The sequence below is a fragment of the Meleagris gallopavo genome, chromosome 4 (genome assembly GCF_905368555.1).
Source record: "Meleagris gallopavo chromosome 4, MGAL_WU_HG_1.1, whole genome shotgun sequence".
In the NCBI taxonomy this organism is placed as follows: Eukaryota; Metazoa; Chordata; class Aves; order Galliformes; family Phasianidae; genus Meleagris; species Meleagris gallopavo.
The window spans coordinates 65,550,478-65,572,108 of NC_139407.1; the positions used below are offsets into that span (position 1 = coordinate 65,550,478).

At 46.2% G+C, this 21,631-nt stretch overlaps 2 protein-coding genes across 3 annotated transcripts; one reads left to right on the forward strand and one right to left on the reverse strand.

The window, feature by feature from the left end:
- Positions 1–243: 243 nt before the first annotated feature.
- FABP1 (fatty acid binding protein 1) lies at positions 244–4,342 on the reverse strand. Its single transcript, XM_010710589.3, has 4 exons — positions 4,210–4,342; positions 3,065–3,237; positions 1,296–1,388; positions 244–400 (listed from the first exon to the last, which is right to left on the reverse strand). The coding sequence occupies exons 1-4, from the start codon at positions 4,274–4,276 to the stop codon at positions 350–352; spliced, it is 384 nt and encodes a 127-aa protein (XP_010708891.2). The 5' UTR covers positions 4,277–4,342; the 3' UTR covers positions 244–349.
- Positions 4,343–12,590: 8,248 nt separating this feature from the next.
- On the forward strand, positions 12,591–21,084 carry THNSL2 (threonine synthase like 2). 2 transcript variants are annotated; one of them, XM_085223719.1, is made up of 9 exons: positions 12,591–12,742; positions 13,587–13,834; positions 14,515–14,709; positions 14,977–15,129; positions 15,623–15,853; positions 16,703–16,851; positions 19,192–19,317; positions 20,343–20,485; positions 20,613–21,084. In XM_085223719.1, the coding sequence occupies exons 2-9, from the start codon at positions 13,612–13,614 to the stop codon at positions 20,866–20,868; spliced, it is 1,476 nt and encodes a 491-aa protein (XP_085079845.1). In that variant the 5' UTR covers positions 12,591–12,742; positions 13,587–13,611; the 3' UTR covers positions 20,869–21,084. The 2 variants fall into 2 exon arrangements, with proteins under 2 accessions (XP_085079845.1, XP_085079846.1); XM_085223720.1 differs by having other exon boundaries at positions 12,604–12,742; positions 13,596–13,834.
- The last annotated feature ends 547 nt before the right edge of the window (positions 21,085–21,631 follow it).

Consider the following 21,631-nt stretch of genomic DNA (forward strand, 5'->3'; position numbering starts at 1 on the left):
CTTTGATGTCACTTTGGCCAAGTCTTTAAGGAAAGGGGACAGAACCCTTTCTGTGGTCTTGGCACAGTACTTTTCCATCCATCCAGCTGTGTACAACCCAGCAGTACATCCCAAGAAGGACAGTGGTGCCAGTCTCTCAGAATGGGGCTGACAAGCAAGCAACACAGAGGGTCTCATAATGGCTTGGCTCAGCCTGCTGCACAGTTTTTTTCCAGGATTTTTGTGACTTTTGGAGGCTTGCACTTCTTTATAGCAACAGCAAAGAGGTTTATTATGAAGATGTATTAATACAAATTTTACTTTAATGGACTCATTTTACACGGTAAAATGATAAGTGCGTGCTAGGTCTCTAGATTCTCTTGCTAATTCTCTTGTAGGTGAGGTCTCCTTTAGTCATTGTCTGAAAAACAATAGAAATTGTTAGCTTTGCATTGCACTTTGCTCCAAACCTACTTGGAAAGGATCTGGTCTTGCAAATCAGTACAGGACTGATCTCCAATCTAATCATCTATAAATCAAATTATTAAAGCTTGAGATATACTCATGACTACCCCAACATAGATAAGGATTGCAGCATTTCAATACTTAAAGGGAGCCTACATAGAGGAGGGGAATCAACTCTTTGAAAGGGTTGATAACTGCAGGACAAGAGGAAATGGTTTTAAGTTGAGGGAGGGGGGATTTAGGTTGGATGTCAAAGGGAAATTCTTTACAGAGAAAGTGGTGAGGTGCTGGAACAGCTGCCCAGAGAGGCTGTGGATGCCCCATCCCTGGAGGTGTTCAAGGCCAGGTTGGATGGGGCCCTGGGCAGCCTGGTCTGGTATTAAATGGGGAGGTTGGTGGCCCTGCATGTGGCAGGGGGTTGGAGATTCATGATCCTTGAGGTCCCTTCCAACCCTGGCCATTCTGTGATTCTGTGAAGGATAATCTGACATTGACTGGAATCAGAATTGCACATTTCCTCTTTACAGGTGCCAGGCCCCACCCTAAACCTATAAATATGGCTGAAAATATGCCCTCATTACATATAACTTTGATCAGCAGTGCCCAGTAGGATCTAGTAGGATCTAAGAGGGCACTTAGTGAATCAGACTGTTTCAAAAACAATGCCTTCATTGCCTGGTCAACTGATCTGCTTTGGCTACAGAGCCGAATGCAAGCATGTGCTCATCTCCAGCACCTGTTTAAGGTCTCTAGCATCACTGGAGGCTTTGCAGTGCCTGGGCCCCCTTGGACCCCTGAAGGCAGCTGTCTGCACTGTTAATCTGACCATTGCCCTTCTCTTCTCCACTTACATGGATGATGGTGTCTCCATTGAGTTCGGTCACGGATTTCAGACCCTTCAAGTTAGCAACCAGTTTGTTGTTACCTTCCATGTTAACAATACACTGGTAAGAAGGGAAGAGACAAAGGCGTTAATGTTAGCACTGCTCACCTCCTGCATTTTGTCCTTCTCCTTCTGTACTGAGATGCTACTATCTCCTGTGAAACTGTGGGGAGCAAGCTGCTCCCCGGTGATTTTGCTTTCCCAAGAGGAGGAGGGATTGTTGTGCTGGTGATGACCGCAACACAGCAAGAGTATGGGTGTTTACTTTGGGCTCTGCAAGCCTCTTTGAAAGAGATACAATTTTTCTGGAAAGGTCTCAGCTGAATTGGTATGTCTGTTGAGTTTCTGCCCCCCAGGAACTACATGTCTATAAAGGCTTCAGACAGCACTGACACCCTCAGGGCAGCCTTGATTGATTGTTGAAATTACTCAGAGAAATAACACAGCAAAATCAATTTCTGTTCACCTGTTTGTCCATCTGCACAACATCTTCATCTGCCCTCAAGCTGCTGATTTATGGAAGGTAAAACTCTTTTTGTAACCCCTGGTTTCTGTTCATGGGTCTTCAGGGATGCTAGAAACCACACAAGGCAAGTACTACTCTCAGAGCCCAGCTCACTGGGGCATTTCTTCAGTTATCATTCCTCCTGCTTTCAAAAGTCCCTGCAGTGTCATCTTCTCCCAGTGTGGAGCTGAGATGCAATATTTGCCAGTGGTGCCATCTTGACATTTCATGAATCATTGAAAAGTGTTGTCCAGGAACTGGAGCTGACCAAGTTTCCAGAGTCATAAATCCTCACCTTGTCAAATCATCTCACCCACCGTAAACAGCAGCAGTACAAAAGGCTGGCAGGCAAGCTAACAGCCTCTGGGACTTAAAAGGACAGGTTTATTGGTTTATGATTCATTGGTTGACTTTCTTGTGCTACCTTTAAGTCAACAAAATGAAGGAGGAGTATGGTTTTTTTTGCAGCATAACAAAGTAAACCTCTTTTCACTTCAAACTTTTCAGACAGAAAGGTTTGCAGTCAGAAGAATTTACCAAAGCCTCTCTATCCTCCTTTTCCAAAGTGGCTATTAAAATATTGGCTTTCTATATTTCCAATAAAATAGCTTTAAAAATGCAGAGCTTCATCTGCAGAGATGCTGAGAGGGGAGGATGTATGGTGCCTTGTAGAAGCAGAGGGGAGGTGGAAACCCAGAGAGCCAGGCTCTGAGTTTGTCAGAAGGTCACACAGCAGTGCACTGTCACTTTCAGAAATTTATTTTTAAGACATTTGCAGAGGGTCTACAAGGAGCAGGGCAGTGAGTGTCACACCTGCAGGCTTGGTTTCAGCAATTAAACCCTTTGTATGCATTAAATCACACATGCAAACTGCAAGAGGCAGAATCGGTCTGGGGAATTATCCAGCTCTTGCCCCCTTCATCTAACACTTTAGATTTAATACCCTTGATGTGGTTATTCCCTTTGGCCCATGTGAAGGGGCATGACTGTAACGGAACAGGTTGCCCAGAGGTGTGGTGGTTGCCTTATCCTAGGAGACATTTAAGGTCAGGCTGGACAGGGCTCTGAGCACTCTGATCTGGCTGTAGGTGTCCCTGTTCATTGCAGGGGAGTTGGGCTGGATAGCCTTTAAGTATCCCTTCTGACTCAAATGATTCCATAAATGTATGCATCTATGAGATGCAATGTCCCTCAACCCCTCAGCTTGGACAGAGCGGGATCTGAAGTCTCACCTTGGCCTTCTCTCCTGTCAGCGTTTCTATCTCACATTCCTCCCCAATGGTGAACTCATTGACCATTACTTTGGAGCCAGTAGTCACAGTAATCTTGAACTTATTCCCATTTTGCACAATTTCTGAGACACTCTTGATGTCCTTACCCTTCTGGATCTGATCATCAGGAAGCCCTGTGCAGAAACAAGAGATGTTAGAAGGACATTGGAGCCATCACTGGGTGGACTCCTGCTGCCTAATGAACGCAATGGAATCTGAGGACACACAGCTTGGAGGATTTCTACTCTATTGTGGAACAGCCTCTCAAGGATGGCAGTTCCTCAATGGCCACAAGGCTTCAGTGGGAAGGAGTAATAACATATAATGTCCTCCTGGGTTCTGTGTGGGAACTAGAGTTCTCCCTTGTTCAAGGAAGTTGTCTAGAAGTAGAATAGCTATCTCACCAGCCAAGAAAGAAGTTTTCCTTCCCTCACTGAAAAGCAAGCAGAGAAAATGGGATAAATCAAGGAAGAAGGAGGAAACTTTTTTTTTTCTTTTTCATGAGATTCAGGGTCTCTCAGAACCAGATCACTAAAGTCTTCCCCCAAACCATGAAGTTGATCTGGCAGACAGAGCCCCTCCTGCACAAAGCTATGCAGAGGTGGTGCAGCCCCTCCTAAATCCCTGCTGGAAATCGAGCCAGCCACATTCATCACTAAGCATTTAGACAACCTGACTATTTTTCTGATGAATGGTAGAATCTGGAGCTGTGCAGTGGTGAGCAGTGTCCTGCTTACTCTGATGTTTCACAATCTGATGGGACAGATCTACAACTGTCTGAAGCTAGCCAGGTCCTGCTGGCTTAGCACGTGTTGCAGCACCCGGCCTGCTGGGACTGCTGGAACTCTCTTGCAAGCTGTAAAATTACACCCAGCATTGCCTGACCTCAGGCCATCAGTGAGAGTGACGCTTTCTCTTCTATTTTGAGGCCATATCTCCATGCACACTTATTTAGAAAACAACAACTGCAGAGTAACAGACAGAAATAGGAAATCTGACAGATTGCTTTCAGTCTACATCAGCAGCACATCAACACAGTTGGGCTATTCCAAATATCAGCGGAAACTGCTGAGGCAAAGCAGCACAGAATGCACACAGGCACTTACCAAGGGCTTTCATGAAAGGCTCGAAGTTTTCGTGGGACTGGAGCTCGTACTTTCCAGTGAAGCTCATGATGGAAGGCTTTTGTTGCTCCCAACACAAGAGAAGATGCCTTGCTGGTATGCACAGCTTGGTTTTATAAGGACCTTTTGCCCTAAAGTTGGTCAGAGGTAAGATGATGTAATTCCTTTATTGCCACGTTCAAACATTAACATAAAACTGGGCAATGGTCAGTGATAAATTGCTCTACAACTTAGAAACCTCGATTTACAATGCAGGGGCAGAGAAAGTCCCATGTTTTATGGTGGGAGCAACGTGGCATCCATAAACAAACAGTAAAAAAACCCAAAGAATTGCAAAAAGGTTAATTATAAACGGAACAAGACAATTAATCTAATCAGCTTACGGTCTGAACGTGTGCATCTGAAAGAGGAGAAAGTGGGGAGAGATGATGATGTCCCTTGGAAACGGTACCAGTGGGGTTTCTGGTTTGTGCATGCTGGGTCTTCAGCATGGGCACGAATAGTCATGGCTGTGTGCTGGCAGGATTAGCTCACTCCCTCCTGCAGATGCTTCATGGTTCTTTGTAAGTGTGGTTTTTGGTGTAACCCAGATGTAGCACAATTCACAAAACCATCATTGTCCCCTAAGGAAAAACAGGACTCAAATTTAAATTCTAGCAGCCCAGCCTGAAGTTCATGCTCCATCACTATGACCTTGGCTTCAGAAAGAGCTTTCACATAGATGGATGGATTGGTGGCACCAGTGATCAATCAACCAAAGCTGTTACCAGAGGCCAATACTAAAATCCTTTTCCTCTCCTTTCCCTAGAGAAGACACAGTAACTTGTGAAGGAACTTATGAGTTCAGCCCTTGGAGCTGCATTTCTCTCAAATCCTGCATCAGAAGCAAGACCAGCAGCAGCCCTTCGCTGGGCTCAGTTCCTCTCCTCAAGGCTGAGCTTATTGCTTGGGCTCCAATCCCAACACTGTCCCCATGGAACGTCCCCAAGCATGGCCAAGCATCCCAGGTTGCTGCACAGCTTCCAAACACTTATTCTGAGAGTTCAGACACCCAAGGTTCAGCTTCTTCATCTCATGTCTTCTGTCCCTGTTGACATCTCCCAAAATTATCAATTTTTTTGCCACTTTTCATCCAAATGCCTTCTCCTCTTCATGAGTCTTTCATTCTGCCTTCTCACTGCATGTTTGGCCTTTTTGTGGTGGTATGAGAGTGACGCTGCCAGATGCCCAGTTCTCACTTATTTACATGTGCAAGCTGGAGTGAATGTGTGTCTGCCAAGTCTGTGGAGACGGAGCTTCCTCAGGTAACCCCAGCCATGTGCAGTGCAGTGACTGCATCTGAGCTGATGTGTAGTTGAGCCAAAAGAGAGAAATACAAGAGGAGTATTCCAGGGCTGCTTATCTCTCTCCAGCCTCTTCAGAAGAAGCCTATGTGAACAGGGTGTTTCTAAACATTTCATTTTAGGGAAGATGAACCCAACCTTAGGAGCTGGAAGGGGCATCTAATATCCCCAGCTCCAAGGAAGCTTGACAGTGCAGATGTCCCAGACCCATACTTTCCCTGGAAGACCCACATCAGCTTGAAATGAAACAGAACCACCAAGACTAAAACAGCAAATGGGACCAGAGCTCAAGAAAGGATCTAGAAAAGCCCACCAGGTTTTGTCCCACAGAATTTTATATGACTGTCATGCCTAATCTGGGTGGCTGAGTTACGTAGAAGTATACAACATAAGACCAACAGAACACTTGTAGACAAAATAAAGAGGTTTTATTTTTGATCATTGATAATTTTAAGTAATTTATAATAACAAGTATTCAAGTATTATAATAACAAGTATTCCTGATTGCATTTCCAGCCTTGACTGCAGTAATCTATAGTCCACATCTCTCCAAGACTGCAGTTGGGAGCGTATTGACATATCTCATATTAACGGAGGAGATGATACCTGTAGAAGACAGCTTACATTTGAAGTGGGGTGAATTCTCATACAAGTGGCCCATTTCTCCCACCTACCATCAGAATCTTGAACAGTTACATTCTCTTTCTTTCATTTGGTGGGAGATGTCCAGACTATATGAACTGAATTAATTTCCAGGGGGACTTATCACTTAATTTCCTGTGGTTTTCTATTTCCCCTACTAAAGAAATGCTAAAGTTCTTAGAAAAAAGCAGAAGAAGAAAGAAGAAACCTTTACTGAATTAAATTTGGCCAGGGTAATTATTACCTAGGCAGGCTTGCTAAGTAAACGGCAGGTGAGATAAACTTAATCTCAGTAGCAAAGTTCAGAATATTTGTACATCTCTCCACCAGAATATGGGATATTTTAAAACATGAGATCTCTAATTTTCCAGAGACGTGGAAAAGCACCTGATCAGCACAAGGCTGAGTCTATTAGGCATGTCATTAAAACTCAGTTCATAGCCTAAATCTTGGATTTGGTTTGTAGAAAGAGAAAAAGCAAGGACCATTTTCAAGTATTATTGAGGAGGCTATGTCTTGTGGAAAGCCATCAGGTACTTAGTTGTTTAACTTGCTTTGAAGATAATGCGTAGACTCTAGAAACTTGTCTGAAAAAAGGACACAAGTGTCTCATCTCCCTTTCCTCATCTGGATCAAAGATAAAGATACGCAAAACTTCTCAGCTCCCTCCTAGGCATGGAGGTATCCAAATTCTCTGTGTCCCAAGGTGATGAATCACAGAAATGCCAGTTGGGAGCAACCTCCGAAAGGCTCTGTTTTAACCTCTTGCTCAAAGCAAGATCATCACCAAAAGGAACAAAACAAGGGACCTCAGCCACTCCTCATGTCTTGCCCTCTAGACCCTCCACCACCTATGTAGTCCTCTTTTGTATTCCCTCTAATAGTTTTTTGTCCTTCTTATGTTCTGGTGCCCAAACCTGCACACACTGCTTGAGTGAGGCTGCACCAGGCAAAGCAGAGCAGGACAATCCTTTCTGTCACCTGGCAGTGCTGGGCCTGCTTCACCCCAGGGTGCAGTTGACTGGTGACTCTTGTATCATCTGCCATAACCATACAGCTGCCCTTGAAGCAGCTGCAAGCTTTTATCACCTTCCTTCAAGCCCTTCCTCGGATTCCCATTCTCAGCTCCCATGAACTGTGAACATTTTCACACGTTGTCTGCCAGGGCACTGGAAAAACCCCCTCTTAATGCACTGCTTCTTGGTGACCTGGACGTTATGGTGCATCTCAGGGATCCTGCAGGAAAAATCCTTCTCTGCCTACTCCAGTTTGAGCCATAGTTCTAATTTAAGATTTTGTTGATTGAATCACAGCTTCCTGTCATGCAAGCCCAGTTGGGTATCCCAAAACCCACAGCCATTCAAAGGGGTTGGTAACAATCTCATCAGCTATGGTTTCCCATGTGGGTTTCCCTCTATTTGAAGCCATATTATTCCTTTGATCATCTCTATTTCTGTTGTGCTTGCACCTGGGAACTTGATCTGCTGCTCAGTTTTCTCATCTTTGGTTCACTTGTTTTTTATTTCAAGAACAAAGGTTTCTTTAAGTTGGCCACATGGCTGCATTGCTTCAAAAGTTTGGACAGGACAGGAAAAGATGCTTCTGCTGCAGTTAATTCTCTGTCCTTATATCCACAAAGCTTTCATTGGGTTGCATTACCAAGACAGCACTAAGATTAAATGTGGCACCTTTCCCAGCTTTCTCTCTTTCTAAAGTTGTCTTGATGGTCTAATGGAATCAGGACCAGGCTGGCTGGCTCCAGGCTGTACCTTTCAAGTTGTAGTGGTGCAAGCACCAGTTCATATTGTTTTAGATTAGATAAGTCAGTATCAGAGCCTCGATAAGACTGCTGAAAGTGATGGTTTGCACAAAGCACCACCGCTTGATAAAACTTCCTATTAATGCTGAAGTAAAGAGAAGGAAGCCTTTGGCCCTTGTCATCAGCCATGTCCTCTTCAGACCTTTGCTCCAAAGGAAGCAAAGGCCCAGCATTTCTTCTTCAAGAGTAAGGCAAAGATTTCCATGGATAGCATGAAACCTATCTTAGCTTTGCTTGCCAATGGTCACCTGGGTGGCATAGCTTAGAGAAGAGCTGACTACTGCTGTTGGTACCTGTAGGGATGGGGCTGTCCTTCATCCCACCTCTTAGTTTATAGAGTGCCAAGGGACTGAAACTGAAAATTATGCTCACTGCTTATGGAGCAGTTTTACGTCAGTCATGAAAAGAAAACACTGAGAGAGAAATGGAGTGATTAGCCATTAGTGAGGATGATGATCTGGAAGAGCCAGTGAGCATTTAAATGAAGGAAAATGCCTTTCATTTCATCCCACCTCACATTTGCAGTGCATATGTCTCTGTATGATCTGAGTGTATGAATAGCCCCTAGAACACAGTGTGGATAAGCCAACCTTCATCTGACCAAGTGGAGAATTGCATGTTGGGAGGCAAAGAGTGGCAACATCAGAGTGCCTACAGGTGATCGGGTGAACTCCTGGAGATACACCTGGTTGTCACTTTGAGATGATGCTCACCTCTCCACCTGGTTCATGCTTTCCTTGATCCTGATTTATCAAGGAGAATGGCACATTTAATGACTGCTCACAGTGAATGGCTGCAAATTAGTCAGGCAGAGTTTCTCAGGCCCGTACAGTCAGGAGGAGGAACCTGTGTGTCTGTGTGCCCTGCCAATTGCACGTGAGTCCTGATGTACAACTCATTTCTAACCTTAATTTTTCTATGAGTTTATGATTCTGTGTGCACTATATTGATGCCTCTGTCCTTGAAATGGCTCTGTCAGAGCAGTTTACTTTGTGTCCCACACCCATGATATCTAAAGGAGCTTCACACACTGTGGTGATCCTCACTGGTATCTGCACTTATGTCTTCACGCTGCAGAATGAATGCACAATGGTAAAGGTTTTTCTGTCTTGCTCTGAGCCAAACACAGAACCACAGTATATATTTAAAACAAATGTAAACAAACAAACCCCCATGACCTCCCCTAGCAAATAGTGCTCTTCAAATGAGGAAAGCAAAGACACAAAAATAATGTACAAACGAGGCTGAAGCATGACGCTGCTGTGAGGTTGTGTGTGGTCTGACAGCATCCAAATTTCAGCAGGTTCATGGCTAGGGGGACACTCCGTGAGAAATAACCATGGTGCTCGCAAGGTCACAGCTTCAGGCAAAGTCCAAAATTCAAAGAATCATAGAATCATAGAATCATAGAATGGCCTGGGTTGAAAGGGACCACAATGATCATCTAGTTTCAGTGCCACTGCTACGTGCAGGGTCACCAACCACCAGACCAGGCTGCCCAGAGCCACATCCAGCCTGGCCTTGAATGCCTCCAGGGATGGGGCATCCACAACCTCTCTGGACAACCTATTCCAGTGAATTGCCACCATGCAGTCCTATTTTGTGCTTCTGCCACATTTACTTTATTCACAGTACCTCCATAAGCATAGGTATCCATGCTTTATACATGATGAAGTGCACTGAGACTGAGAAACTTTCCCAAAGTCACCTGGGAAAGCTGATAAAGAAAAAGCGCTGTAGCTGTGCACCTACCACAGCACTTTCCTTATCTTCATTCCTCTTCTTGCCTGGAGGGCAGTGATAGAACCAACATCCTACGTGACTGCAGTTTTTGAGAGAAAATTTGGCCTGCATGTTCAATGCAACCTTTGGCTGAGTTGGACTGGGTTGCACAACCTTCTCTAGGAAAGAGCATTTTCGGTGTCTCCTCATGGAACTGAGCATTGCGCAACCCCATCCTCACATTCCCTTCCTGTTCTATTGCTACAGTTGGGTTCTGCACTTTGATCCACAAGACCCAAACCACAACATGGACGTCCTTGAGCCTATTGTAAAACACTTCATGGCAGGGAAGTGCCACACCTACTCATGGTGAAAGGGTCGACATGCTGGCAGCTCATTGCACTGTAAAACCACCATGGGTGTGGGGGAAAAGTATGCTTACACATTTGTACGCTGGAACAGAAGCTGTTACATGGAGAATTCCTATCTCATGTCAGGTGAGATAGCTACAATATAGAGTCGTAAATTTCAGATGTAGAAAAAGGGGAAAAGAACTAAATTCACCTCAACACCTTCCAATACTTGAAGGGAGCATATAAACAGGAGGGGGAACGGCTATTAACGAGGGTGAATAGAGATAGGATAAGGGGGAATGGTTTTAAAATTAGGCAGGGGAGGTTTAGGTTAGATATTAGGAGGAAGTTTTTCCCCCAGAGGGTGGTGATGCACTGGAACAGGTTGCCCAAGGAGGCTGTGGATGCCCCATCCCTGGAGGCATTCAAGGCCAGGCTGGGTGTGGCTCTGGGCAGCCTGGTCTGCTGGTTGGTGACCCTGCACATAGCAGGGGGTTGGAACTGGATGATCATTGTGGTCCTTTTCAACCCAGGCATTCTGTGTTTCTATGATTCTATGATTCTATGATTCTATGATTCTATGATTCTATGAAGAAAGGAGCAGCTTCTTGCACAATGATTCATTTGTAATTGTACTTTTTTTGTCTCATATCTCCTTGACCTGAGGCTGGAAGAAATGCATCTAATATAAAACTTACCCATGCAGTTGCAGACAATCTGCAGTCTTTTCTGTCCTTCCTGCCATTGAACCCAAACCTCAACACACATTAGTGAGAATAGCAGAAATGAATTATTTTGATTTTTGGCCCAAACCTTACAGGTTCTATCTGAAAACTCCTTGCTTCCTCTGACAGTTCACAATTCTGTGTCTGAGAGGGGGGACATACTCTGTACAGGGCAGTAAGCATTGTGTCATTGTGGTTTACTGATTTTTTTTTTTAATAAATTCAACACTTTCTGGTCCTGGTTGTGAGTTGGAGTATTTCCATATGTCCTTTTCTGAGTCTCACCCTGGGTGTAGGCTCCTGAGACCACTGAGAAGAAGCACACTGAGAAGTGTGCTGAATGGAGGGTGATAAACCCCTGGAACCTTCAAGGAGATGGGGTAAAGATATAGGACATCCTTACACCACAGTGAGCCCCTGTATTGGCCACCCAGCTCCATAGTTTGGCCTCCTGCTGCAGGACATCTCCTGTTCTCCTCTTCCTCGGCTGTAAAACAGAGCCCTTTGGAGAGGCGTTCCTTTCTGCTGCCAGAAATCCCGGCTAAGCACACACTGCTTGGGTGCACTGAGGGTGAAGGGCACTGAGGAAGGGTGGGAACAACCAGGACAAGGCTGCGTTTGAGCATCTCCTCCTTGTGTGCGAGGCTTTGCTGCCATCCAGTGATGCATCCGTGCTCTGCAGCTCTGCCGGGCCTGGGGGTGCTTTGCAGGAGGTATGGAAAAGGCACCCAAACCCATCTCTCACTGCTGCATATGCCTTTCTGCTTTCCCTTGTGAGGCTGAGGAAATCCAGTTCAGGGAGATGGAAACTGATGCAACGTTACTAAAAAAGGTGACACAGTAGCCTTAGCTGGTGCCTGCAAACAGCTGATCTCTGTCAGGTCCAAAGAGCAGCTGAGCAGCCATGAAGTGCTCAGGACAGACAGAGTCCAAGTCCAAAAACACGGAGGCACTTGGCATGAGCAGGCCGTTTCATTTCCCAGCTCTTGATCCGTTGCTACAGCTGATTATTAATCTCATTATTAATTAATCTCATGCTGCTAATTCCCGCATGGGAAGAGAATGCATGGAGGCATAAAAATCTGGTGGTGGTAGAAGAGGTGAGGACCCATCAGGGTGACTCTGCAGGGCTGTAGCATCTTGTCAAGATGATCAGATGCATATTGATAGAATTGAATTGCATTGTATTGCTAATAAAAGCTATCAGTTTGTGTGGGTTTCTTCCTCCTGCTCACAATGTGCTCTGCCTCTGCATGAATCCCAAATTCATCACGCTGCTCTGAGAGAAGGGAGACATCAGTGTAGAGGAGGCAAACGACGTTAGTATAGCTCTCTGTTTTTCCTTTATTGGTCTGATTTCACTGCCCTGCTTGGAGATGTTGTCTTCTGTCAGCTGCTGAAGGAGCACAACGAGAGAAGGAAAGCTGGTAAACAAGGGATTAATAACTAACCTGAGGGTGTATGGAAGGCTCGTTTGCCTTCCAAAAATACACAGAGAATTAAAAACACACGGGCCCAAAACCACCTGCTTACACCCTGCGGCACTGCTGGGTTTGCCCTGTGTGCTGGAGCTGGCTGAGGTGAGCGGCCACGTCCCCATGGCGGGTCCTGGGGTGACCCCGGGGCTTTGGGTGACCCCGGGGATGGCCCTGGGGAGGTTTCATCACTGATTAAAGCCTGAGCTGCCCCTGAAGAGCAACGCCATGCCCCGCCAACTGTTTATTCCAGCCTGCTGTGAATGGACCTTTTTACTTTGGGTATAAGGAAAAAGGTTTTTACAAACAGGGCAGTGAAGCACTGGAACGGGCTGCCCGAGGGTTGTGCAGGACGCCCCGATCCGCCCCTACAGCTCGGGGCGGAGCCAGCAAAGGGCTGCGGAGCTTCGCGAAGGGCCGGAGGCGCAGCGCCGAGGTGGGGCGGGCCGCGGGGCAGAGCGGGGCGAAGTGGGCCGGGGGGGAGGGGAACCGGGATGGGTAAAACGCTGCGGTGTTGTTGGAAGGAGGGGTGGTGGGAAAAGACTGAAGAAGGAAAGAAGTATTCTGGCTAAGGAAGGCCGGCAGGCTTCGCCCCTCCCCCGCAAAAAAAAAAAAAAAAAAAAAAAAAAAAAAAAAAAAAAAAAAAAATCCTGGAGGTTTGCTGTACTCGTCGCCCTTTGAGTTAAATCCTGGAAAAAAATCAGGCTGCTATAGAAGCATAATCTCCCTTATCCTCTTTCCTTTTCCCCTTAACTTTTCTTCCCCTTTTCCCCCCTTAACTTTTCCCCTTTTCTCCTCCCCCTTTTACTCCCTCTTTACCCCCTTTCCCCTCTTTTTTCCCACATTTCTACCCCTTCCCTCCCTTCTCTTTATCCCTTCCCCTCCTTTTCTTTACCTCCTTTTCCTCCCTTCCCCCCTTTTCTTCATCTCTTTCTCCTCCTTTCCTTCACTTCCCTTCCCCCTTTCCCTCTTTCCCCTCTCTTTCCTCCCCCTTTTCCTTCTCTCCCCTTACTGTCTCCTTTCCCATTTCCTTTAAAAAAAAAAAAAAAATGTTAAGTAATTTTATTTTAAAGCTCCAGCTTTTGCACCCACCCCTCAGGAGACACCAGGTGCCCACACAGTGACTGACTAGAGGAGACATGTTCAGGACAGGGTGAGAAGGGCACAGGCAGAGCAAACCCCGCACAACACCATCCTCCAGCCCCATGTGTCTACATGGGAAATATTTTAGGGTCAGTTTGAGTGCTCCCAGCAGAGCAGATAATCCATGACTTTGTCAGTGACCGCAGCGCCCACCCAGCACCGATGGAGTACATCAGCACACGGGGAGGCACGGGGGCCGTGGACTTCGAGGGAGCCCTCTTCTCTGGCTATGCACCTGATGGTGGGCTCTTCATGCCCAGCTGCATCCCCTCGCTGGACAGGCCCACACTGCAACAATGGAGACACCTCTCCTACCCTGAGCTAGTAAAGGAGATATGTTTCCTCTTTGTCAAGCCTGAGCTGATCCCACGTAGCACACTTAGCGGTGAGTCTCAAGTGGGAGCTGCTCGCAGAGATGCCTGTGAGGATTTTGGGATGTTTGGGTGCTGCCTTAGCTTAAGCATCTTCACAGCGCCCAGAAGATGGAGCCTGCTGCACTCTTGCCTGACCTTTCCTCTGCCCTTTCTCTTCTGTCACCTTGCTAGGGCTTGTTACCTTTTGGAAAATGTGTATCCTGCATGCACACGGGGCCTGTGGTGACTGCAATAGCAATTGCTAGTGCTGTGGCCCTGCTGACTGCTGGAGGAGTGCAGTGCTAGCACCGGACCTTACCTTCCTGCCAATGGCTTTCAGCTACTCCATGCTCTCTGTGATTCCATTTGTAATGTTTTTAAACCATCCTTTCCACCAGAGGGCAGCTACAACCTCTGTCTCAACAGTGTGCTAATGATAAAAGTTTGGGTTTCCTTTATTTTGTGATTTAACAGTTTGCTTTGGTTGTGTCAGATTTCCTCTAGAGTTCTTCACTGTGGAGCTATTGAAGGCAATGGAGCTTGGCTGGCTTCCTCCTAATAGCTAAAAACAACTTCTTGGATATGTCACCTCTCCAGCAATGGAGAGTCTTTGTCTTTGCTTCCCAGGAGCACACAGAGGACAGATGCAGGCAACCACAGATAAGTTGTCCTGCATCTATTCTGACAGCGCTTCTAATTGTTTTTCCACTAGATCTGATTGACAGGGCTTTCAGCAAGTTCAGACACAAGGATGTTGTTCATCTGTCCAGGTTGAAGGATGGGCTGAATGTTTTGGAGCTCTGGCATGGGGTTACTTACGCTTTCAAGGATCTGTCCTTGTCCTGCACTGGGCAGTTTTTACAGTATTTCTTGGAGAAAAAGCAGAAGCACATCAATGTTCTGGTTGGTGAGTATTTCTCTTTGGAAGGAGTAAAGCTTTTGGGAAGATTTTTACCTTGAGAGCTGTCATCCTACAGCCCACCATGTAGGTGCCCCAGAATAGTGGTGTTGCCTCATGGGTGACTGATGAGGGATCCTGTCAATGCCAAGGAGGCTCCTCTAACCAAAAGTATCTCGTGGAGCACCTCCACATCTTTTTTTTAAAGTCTGGTGATGCAATTTTGATTGGTGTGTCAATGTTTGCATTTCTTGTTTCTTCATTGCTTTGAAACAGGGACTTCAGGGGACACAGGGAGCTCAGCAATTGAGAGTGTGAGAGGGCAGAAGAATGTGGACATCTTTGTTCTGCTACCCAAAGGGTTGTGCACCCAGATACAGGAACTTCAGATGACCACCGTCATTGAAGACAATGTCCACGTCTTTGTTGGTTGGCATTACTGTAGGATTGTCCTTGTTGTGGCCCTGCTGTGTTGAAATTGTGACCCCAAATGTCTCCAGGGGCTGCTGTTTTTGCTGCTGCAGCCATCTGAGTCATTTCCATCAAAGTGACTATGCCCTGCTGTCTTGCTAAGGAGAGGCTTTTAGCATGTGTTCCCAGTTTGATGACCGAGTGGTTCAAGACTTCCTCGTCTCCTGGCCTCACATTAGAGCTGTCTCCATTCACCTGCACTGAATTGAACACCATTTCTTGGAACTAAAAGGATGAAGGGGTGACCCCACTTCTTTTGCCTCTCAATTTTATGGTTTAAGTAACCCCAACTCAAACAGCCCCCAAGATAGACAGCTCAGGACAATCCTGGCTGCAGCAAACCCCAGGACTTCAGTCTGGCCCTATTTCTGAGCAGAAATACTTTGTGCCCGATGGCACTGATTTGGCACTGATGTCAGTACATCTACTCTTTCCTTTTTCTTTCTGACAGTTCACGGGAACAGCGATGAAATCGATGAGCCTATCAAGGAACTGTTTGCTGATGTCGATTTTGCCAGAAGGAACAACCTGATGAGCCTGAATTCCGTCAATTGGTCGAGGATTATGGTGCAGATTGCTCACTACTTCTATGCTTACTTTCGGTGCACCCCGACCCTGGATAGCACCACACTGCCAGTGGTGGAAATTGTTGTGCCAACAGGAGGGGGAGGAAATGTCACAGGTGAAGGAAGGAAAGATGGGTTAGGGAAGAGAATGAGTGCTCTGTGACCTGAAAATGTTTTGCAAATGCTGGGCATTGCTATTTATTAAAACACCCACTCTCTGGTAGGATTTCTTCAGAACCACTTATATTTTATTACTCATATCTGGTTATTACTCATTCAAGTGTCTCTGATGATTTGCAAGGTGCAGAAAATCTGAAACCACCCTTTAATGATGACTGTAGCTATCTTGAGGGTGGACACATTGGAAAAGGACAGAACATGTTTGATCCAGAAAAGAGCGAAAATACTGTGGCTCTGATTTCCCAAGTAAGACTTCAATAGAGGTGTGAAGTTCTCCCTTGTCTTACCTGATTTAGATAGTGTGCTGTCAAGAGAGCCACTCCTAACTGCCCAATCTGGCCCTTTCAGTGTGAATACTTGACTGCCTCCGTCCTGAATTAGACACACAGCAGTAGTATGAAAAGGATTTAATACACACAGCTGCTTTCACTGTATTTCCAGGCTGCCCATCCGAGGCAGTATTAATAATCTGCAAGAACCTCCAAACTTCTTCTCTTTTGCTTGTGTGGCAGCTGTCTGACCTCTCGATCTCCTGCCTGTCCATCTTCAGATCCGGAGATGTTCAGTGGGCTGATTTGCCAGGAGATGCATTGTGTCCTAGGATTTTGTAATACGGGGCTCTACCAAGGCATTTAAGATTGATATCTGGAGGTTTATTAGAGGTTGTCATTTGTGCTCACTTCTGAACTTGAATGCTCAATCAACTTACAAAACACTTCTTTGTTGAATCTGTTTTTAATGTTTCTTTCTCAAGTATGCATGTGTTTTTTCACTTTTGTTTCTAGCTGGCTGTATTGCCCAGAAAATGGGTCTTCCAATTCAGCTGGTTGCTGCAGTTAACAGCAACGACATCATTCACAGGACTGTTAAAGATGGAGATTTCTCACTCTCAGGTCGTGTGAAGGCTACATTAGCATCAGCCATGGATATTCAGGTAGGTAATGAATTGGAACAAATGGAAGATAATGAACGTGCATATTTTTAGATTTTTTTTTTCCTTGAACTTTTGCTATACCTGGTTTATAAGACTGTAATTTTGCCACTGTCAGTGCCTCTTAGTGATGCACTGGGAGGTGTGAGTCATCCTGAGCATTTATGCTGCAGACTGCTGAGCTAAGATAGATCAAACACCACCTTCTCCCGTACTTTTCAAGGCTTGACTTGGTAATCTCTGTTGCTAAATGGTGGATTTCTGGAGATTTGCTATGTGCAAGCTTGGAAAGAAAGGACCATTTTCTCAACACCTCTGTGACACTTAGAAAAGTATAAATCATGTCATGTCCCAGGGTTTCTCTTGGTGCTTCTGGAAGGCTCCACCAAGAGCAAGAGAAGAAGGGAAGAAGCTGGAGTAGCCCTGAAGAAATGCCTCATCTGTGGCCATCTGCAGTTTGTGCAGAGCAAAACAAGTCCCAGCAGGCAAAGGCATCAGAAATGAAGTCATGGGGGGACAGAAAGCAAGTGCCTGGAGACAAATACCAGGAAATAATAACAGCAAATACTCTTTCATACCTACCCTGTGATCCGCAGGGATTGGATCTGCTTCCAAACAAGTGGCCTAGGTTTGAAATACTTGGTGTTGTATCACCGTGGCCTTAAGCTACTAGAATTTTCCAAGAGCTGTTCAAACACAGCGGGAGGACTTGGGAGCATGGAGGAATACCGTTTTGCAGAGAATAAGTTATTTGCTCCCATCAGTGGGCTGCTGTGGCCTGCAGCTTGAAGTTCCTCCCGTAACATGAGTATGTGGGGCCCACTCTCTCTTTTGGTTGCCTTTTCTGCAGTCTCCAGCTAGTTACTAACTGGAAAGATGAAGGTGAAGCAGAGCTTATAGTGTAGATGATCCTTTCAAAGAGAACTTCCAGGAGAATCAGAGTGCATGCTGTGACTTTCAGCATCAGAAGCCAGCCAGGGGATTTATTTTCTGGGCCTGAATTCAGGCAGCAAGACTTAGCTCATGTCCACAAGCCAAAACTTTCCTTAGGAGCAGTTCTCAGTGTGATCCATCCTCCCGACTGAGCCCAGGTGTCCTTCTGGACAACTCTAGCACATGGGACAAAAACAGACCACAGAGGTGAATAATGTGAAGATCGAGGCTCCCACTGGTGGCCCATCCCAGACTGACTGAGTCTATAGCAGTGGAAAGAATAGGCTGAAACAGATGGAGGTAGAAGGGAAACTTCTGGGAGTGGAAAAAGCAGAAAGGGAAGCAGAAGAGGCATCAGGAGGATGGTGCCGGAGGCATCTCTGGTAGCAGGTCATCAAAGTCCAAGCGTGTTAACACGTAGTTTCTCAAGACACCTGGGTCAGGACAGCCTAAACCAGGGGACAGCCTAAAGCAAAGGGCAGGCAACACCCATACTACAATGAAATTACAGGCTGAAGGCAGTGGAAGATGGTGGTGGGAAGATGTAGAACAGGAATGGAGCGGTAAACCACCCAGATAGGGACATCAAAGGCTGAGTAAGTCCTGATGACTTGTCAGGGGAGGACAGGATGGGAGAAACAAGAGGTCATAGGCACTGTCAGGTATATAGAACTCATTCAAAGGCAGCACTTATCTGCAACAGAGCAGGAATCCTACAGATGTGGTGAGGACTTTGTAACTGGTGTCCCTTGTCCTGTCTGTTCCTACAATATATCTTGGTCAAACCACCTGGCTGAACATTGCTCAGTGCTTCTGAGCACATGGGGATGAGCGAGCAAGCAGTGAGATCCATTTGGGACCCTTTTGTCTGGTATTGCACTGAGTTTTGCTGCAGTGTCGTAACACCGATTGCTACATAGCCATACAGTCCAGTCAGGCCCTATATGTTCCTTATATGTTTACAAAGATTATTGGTCAGCCCTGCAGGGAGCTGAGTGTCTCATGAAGTAACACGGGATCTGTGTGATTCATAGCAGCATCTGCAGCACTCAGTAAACCGCTGTATATTTCTGCTTCTTAAATACATAGCGTGTTATTAGCCTGGTTTCCTCAAGGTGATTATGCAGATGTGGTCTCGCTGCCAATTTATCAGTTGTCCCCTCAGTAAGTTGTTTTAATCTGATGGTCACTGCCAGACTGCTCAGACGGGTCAGGAGTCTGAAGGACATTGAGTTCCCAAAGAGAACTTGGGGATCTAGGTGTGCAGGGAGAAGGCACATAGCCTACCAGCAAGAAGAAGGTGCAACAAGGCCTCACCCCAAATTAGACATCAGAGAATCCATACAGCTGCTCTCACCCTGAGACAGATGCTCCCATTTCTGCTGCTCACATGTTCCCTTGTCATCTCAGGAGCCGTACAATGTGGAGAGGATCCTCTGGCTGCTCTCAGGCTCTGACAGCCTCCTGACAAAAACGCTGATGGAACAATTCACTGTTTCCAAAAGCCTGAAGCTGCCGGAGGGTTTGCACAGAAAGGTCAGTCCTTCATGCCTGTTCCTCTGTGTGGAAGGAGATTTACTATTTCCAGTTGGTTTTGACTGGAACAGTTTGCCCAAGGAGGCTGTGGATGCCCCATCCCTGGAAGCATTCAAGGCCAGGCTGGATGTGGCTCTGGGCAGCCTGGTCTGGTGATTGGCAACTGCACATTGCAGGGGGGTTGTAACTGGATGATCATTGTGGTCCTTTTCAACCCAAGCCATTCTATGATTCTATTACTCATTTTCAGAATTAAAAAAATCACGTTTTGGAGACTTTCCAAACTAAAATTTAAGAGGAGCTTTATGTCAGTGCATGTGCATAGAGATGGGTTTTTGTTTTTGTTTTTTTTTTTTTTTTTTTTTTTTTTTTAAAAAAAAAGAAAAAACCTTTAGATAAAAACACCTACAATTTTTTAGGTAGGATATGAAATCACTCCTTCTTGGCCACTCCAGTGCCTGCATTAGCTGTGCAGTGAGTCAGGCCGGGATGGACTGAGCAGTGGATTCTGGTACGAACTGAGTGTGGTGTTGGGGAATGGGTGTGGGGTCCACTACTGCCATTCAGCCTTGATATGGTGTACCACGAGTACAAAGCAGAGTGAAATACAAGAGAGAAGTGAAGGTTTGAATTGCGAAGCTCTTTGGGTGAAATGCAGAGTTCTACCTTATCCCACCCAACGTGTGCTGTCCCAAACGAACGTCATTTCTGCAGCACCTAGGCCTGCTTGCATGTCAGAAATATAAGAAAAAATCCTCACATTACTAAAATAAAGATGCAGTATATAGACAAGATAATGTAAAAATGAATTATTACAAAATTGGGGGAAGAGTACATTTCCAGCAGCACCTTCCTCCAGCTGCAGCAGACATCCTTTGTCTTGATTATGTGGGGGAAACCCCCATCCAGTTGCTACTTCCAGCCTTCCTGTTTCTGTTTTGCTGGGTGCCCATGGCATCACCTCCATTGAAAGGAACACGTGAGGTGATGATGCCCAATGCAAACCTCTGTTTCTCTTGCTGCAGGTCTCGGAGACCCTTCACTCGTGCTCAGCATCTGATGAGGACATCGTGCAAGCCATGCAGCGCTGCTGGGAGGAGAATCATTACCTGCTGTGCCCACACTCAGCCGTGGCTGCTCACTATCACTACTCACATCTGGACAGCAGGTAAGGACCTGCATGGGGACAGGTGTGCTGGTCAGCTGTGTCAAGGGACCAGAGCATCACTTTCCAGCTTGCTTCTCTGCCTACTGCTCGGAGCTGACATAAAAAGATTTCTTGCTTTTCTTTTCAGCATACCCCGGTGTTGCTTGGCTCCAGCCTCTGCTGCCAAATTTCAGGATGCTGTGCTGCAAGCTGGCCTGGTTCCCAAAATCCCTCCCGAAATCACTGCCCTAACAGCGATGGAGACCCGGTCCACTGTCCTACAGCAAGGCGAGGATTGGGCACGAGTGCTCCGGGACCACATCACTGCTGTGGAGCAACGGTGGGGGAAAGGGGGTGCTGCTCTGACCTCCCCAGGACTGCAGGGTGTCAATGGAAAGGCCTGAGCTTTAGGGATGTGGCTGGATGATACCCCCAGGGCTCGTTTTCCTTTACCAGAGAGCCCTTTGTTACACTGGGATAGAAACCTACACTTTCTGTGCAATTAATTATTAGTTGGAACATATTTTGACTCTGAATTATTAGACTCTTTAATAATTTTTTCACAAAAGAACTCTGCAATTGTATTTTTTTTCCTATAAAGTTATGAATGCTGATAGAAATGCTGAAAGAACATGTTTGTCTCATCATTGTTAGCCGTCACAAAAAGCTCCCTTAAAATTATCCGCAGTCATCACCTACCTGTGCATCATTTAGTGATTCTGTCCCTGAGCATCTTGTACCAGACCTACCAGAAAGAGTAATGCTGGGTGTCACTGTCGAGCCATTGTGGTTAGGTATTAAGAGGAAATTCTTTGCTCAGAGGTTGCTGAGACATAGGAACACTGCCCTGAGGGTTTGTGGGTGCCCCATCCCTGGAGGTGCTCAAGGCCAGGTTGAATGGGGCCATGGGCAGCCTGAGCTGGTTGGGTGGCAGCCAGCCTGTGGCAGCGGTTGGGACTGCATGGGCTTTAAGGTCCCTCCCAAGCCAAGCCATTCCATGATTCCGTTGCATTGATTCCTGTGTTTGGTTTTATTTTGTCTGCATGGATGGCAGTTAGCAGTTGAAGATATATCTTAAAGCAGCCTCAGCATGAGGGCGGTGTGAGGAGAAGGGGTTCCCAGACCTCCCTGAGAATGGGATCACCCCAAGAGGTCTGTGGTGCCTAC

Bases quoted from the DNA above. Each gene is read 5' to 3' on its own strand.
- FABP1 (XM_010710589.3), bottom strand. From the start codon at position 4,276: ATGAGCTTCACTGGAAAGTACGAGCTCCAGTCCCACGAAAACTTCGAG. The intron at 3,238-4,209 runs GTAAGTGCCTGT...GTTTCTGCACAG, and splicing joins GCCTTTCATGAAAGCCCTTG to GGCTTCCTGATGATCAGATC. The intron at 401-1,295 runs GTAAGTGGAGAA...ATTGTTTTTCAG, and splicing joins ATGGAGACACCATCATCCAT to ACAATGACTAAAGGAGACCT.
- THNSL2 (XM_085223719.1), top strand. From the start codon at position 13,612: ATGGAGTACATCAGCACACGGGGAGGCACGGGGGCCGTGGACTTCGAG. The intron at 19,318-20,342 runs GTCAGTCCTTCA...CTCTTGCTGCAG, and splicing joins CGGAGGGTTTGCACAGAAAG to GTCTCGGAGACCCTTCACTC. The intron at 20,486-20,612 runs GTAAGGACCTGC...TTTTCTTTTCAG, and splicing joins TACTCACATCTGGACAGCAG to CATACCCCGGTGTTGCTTGG.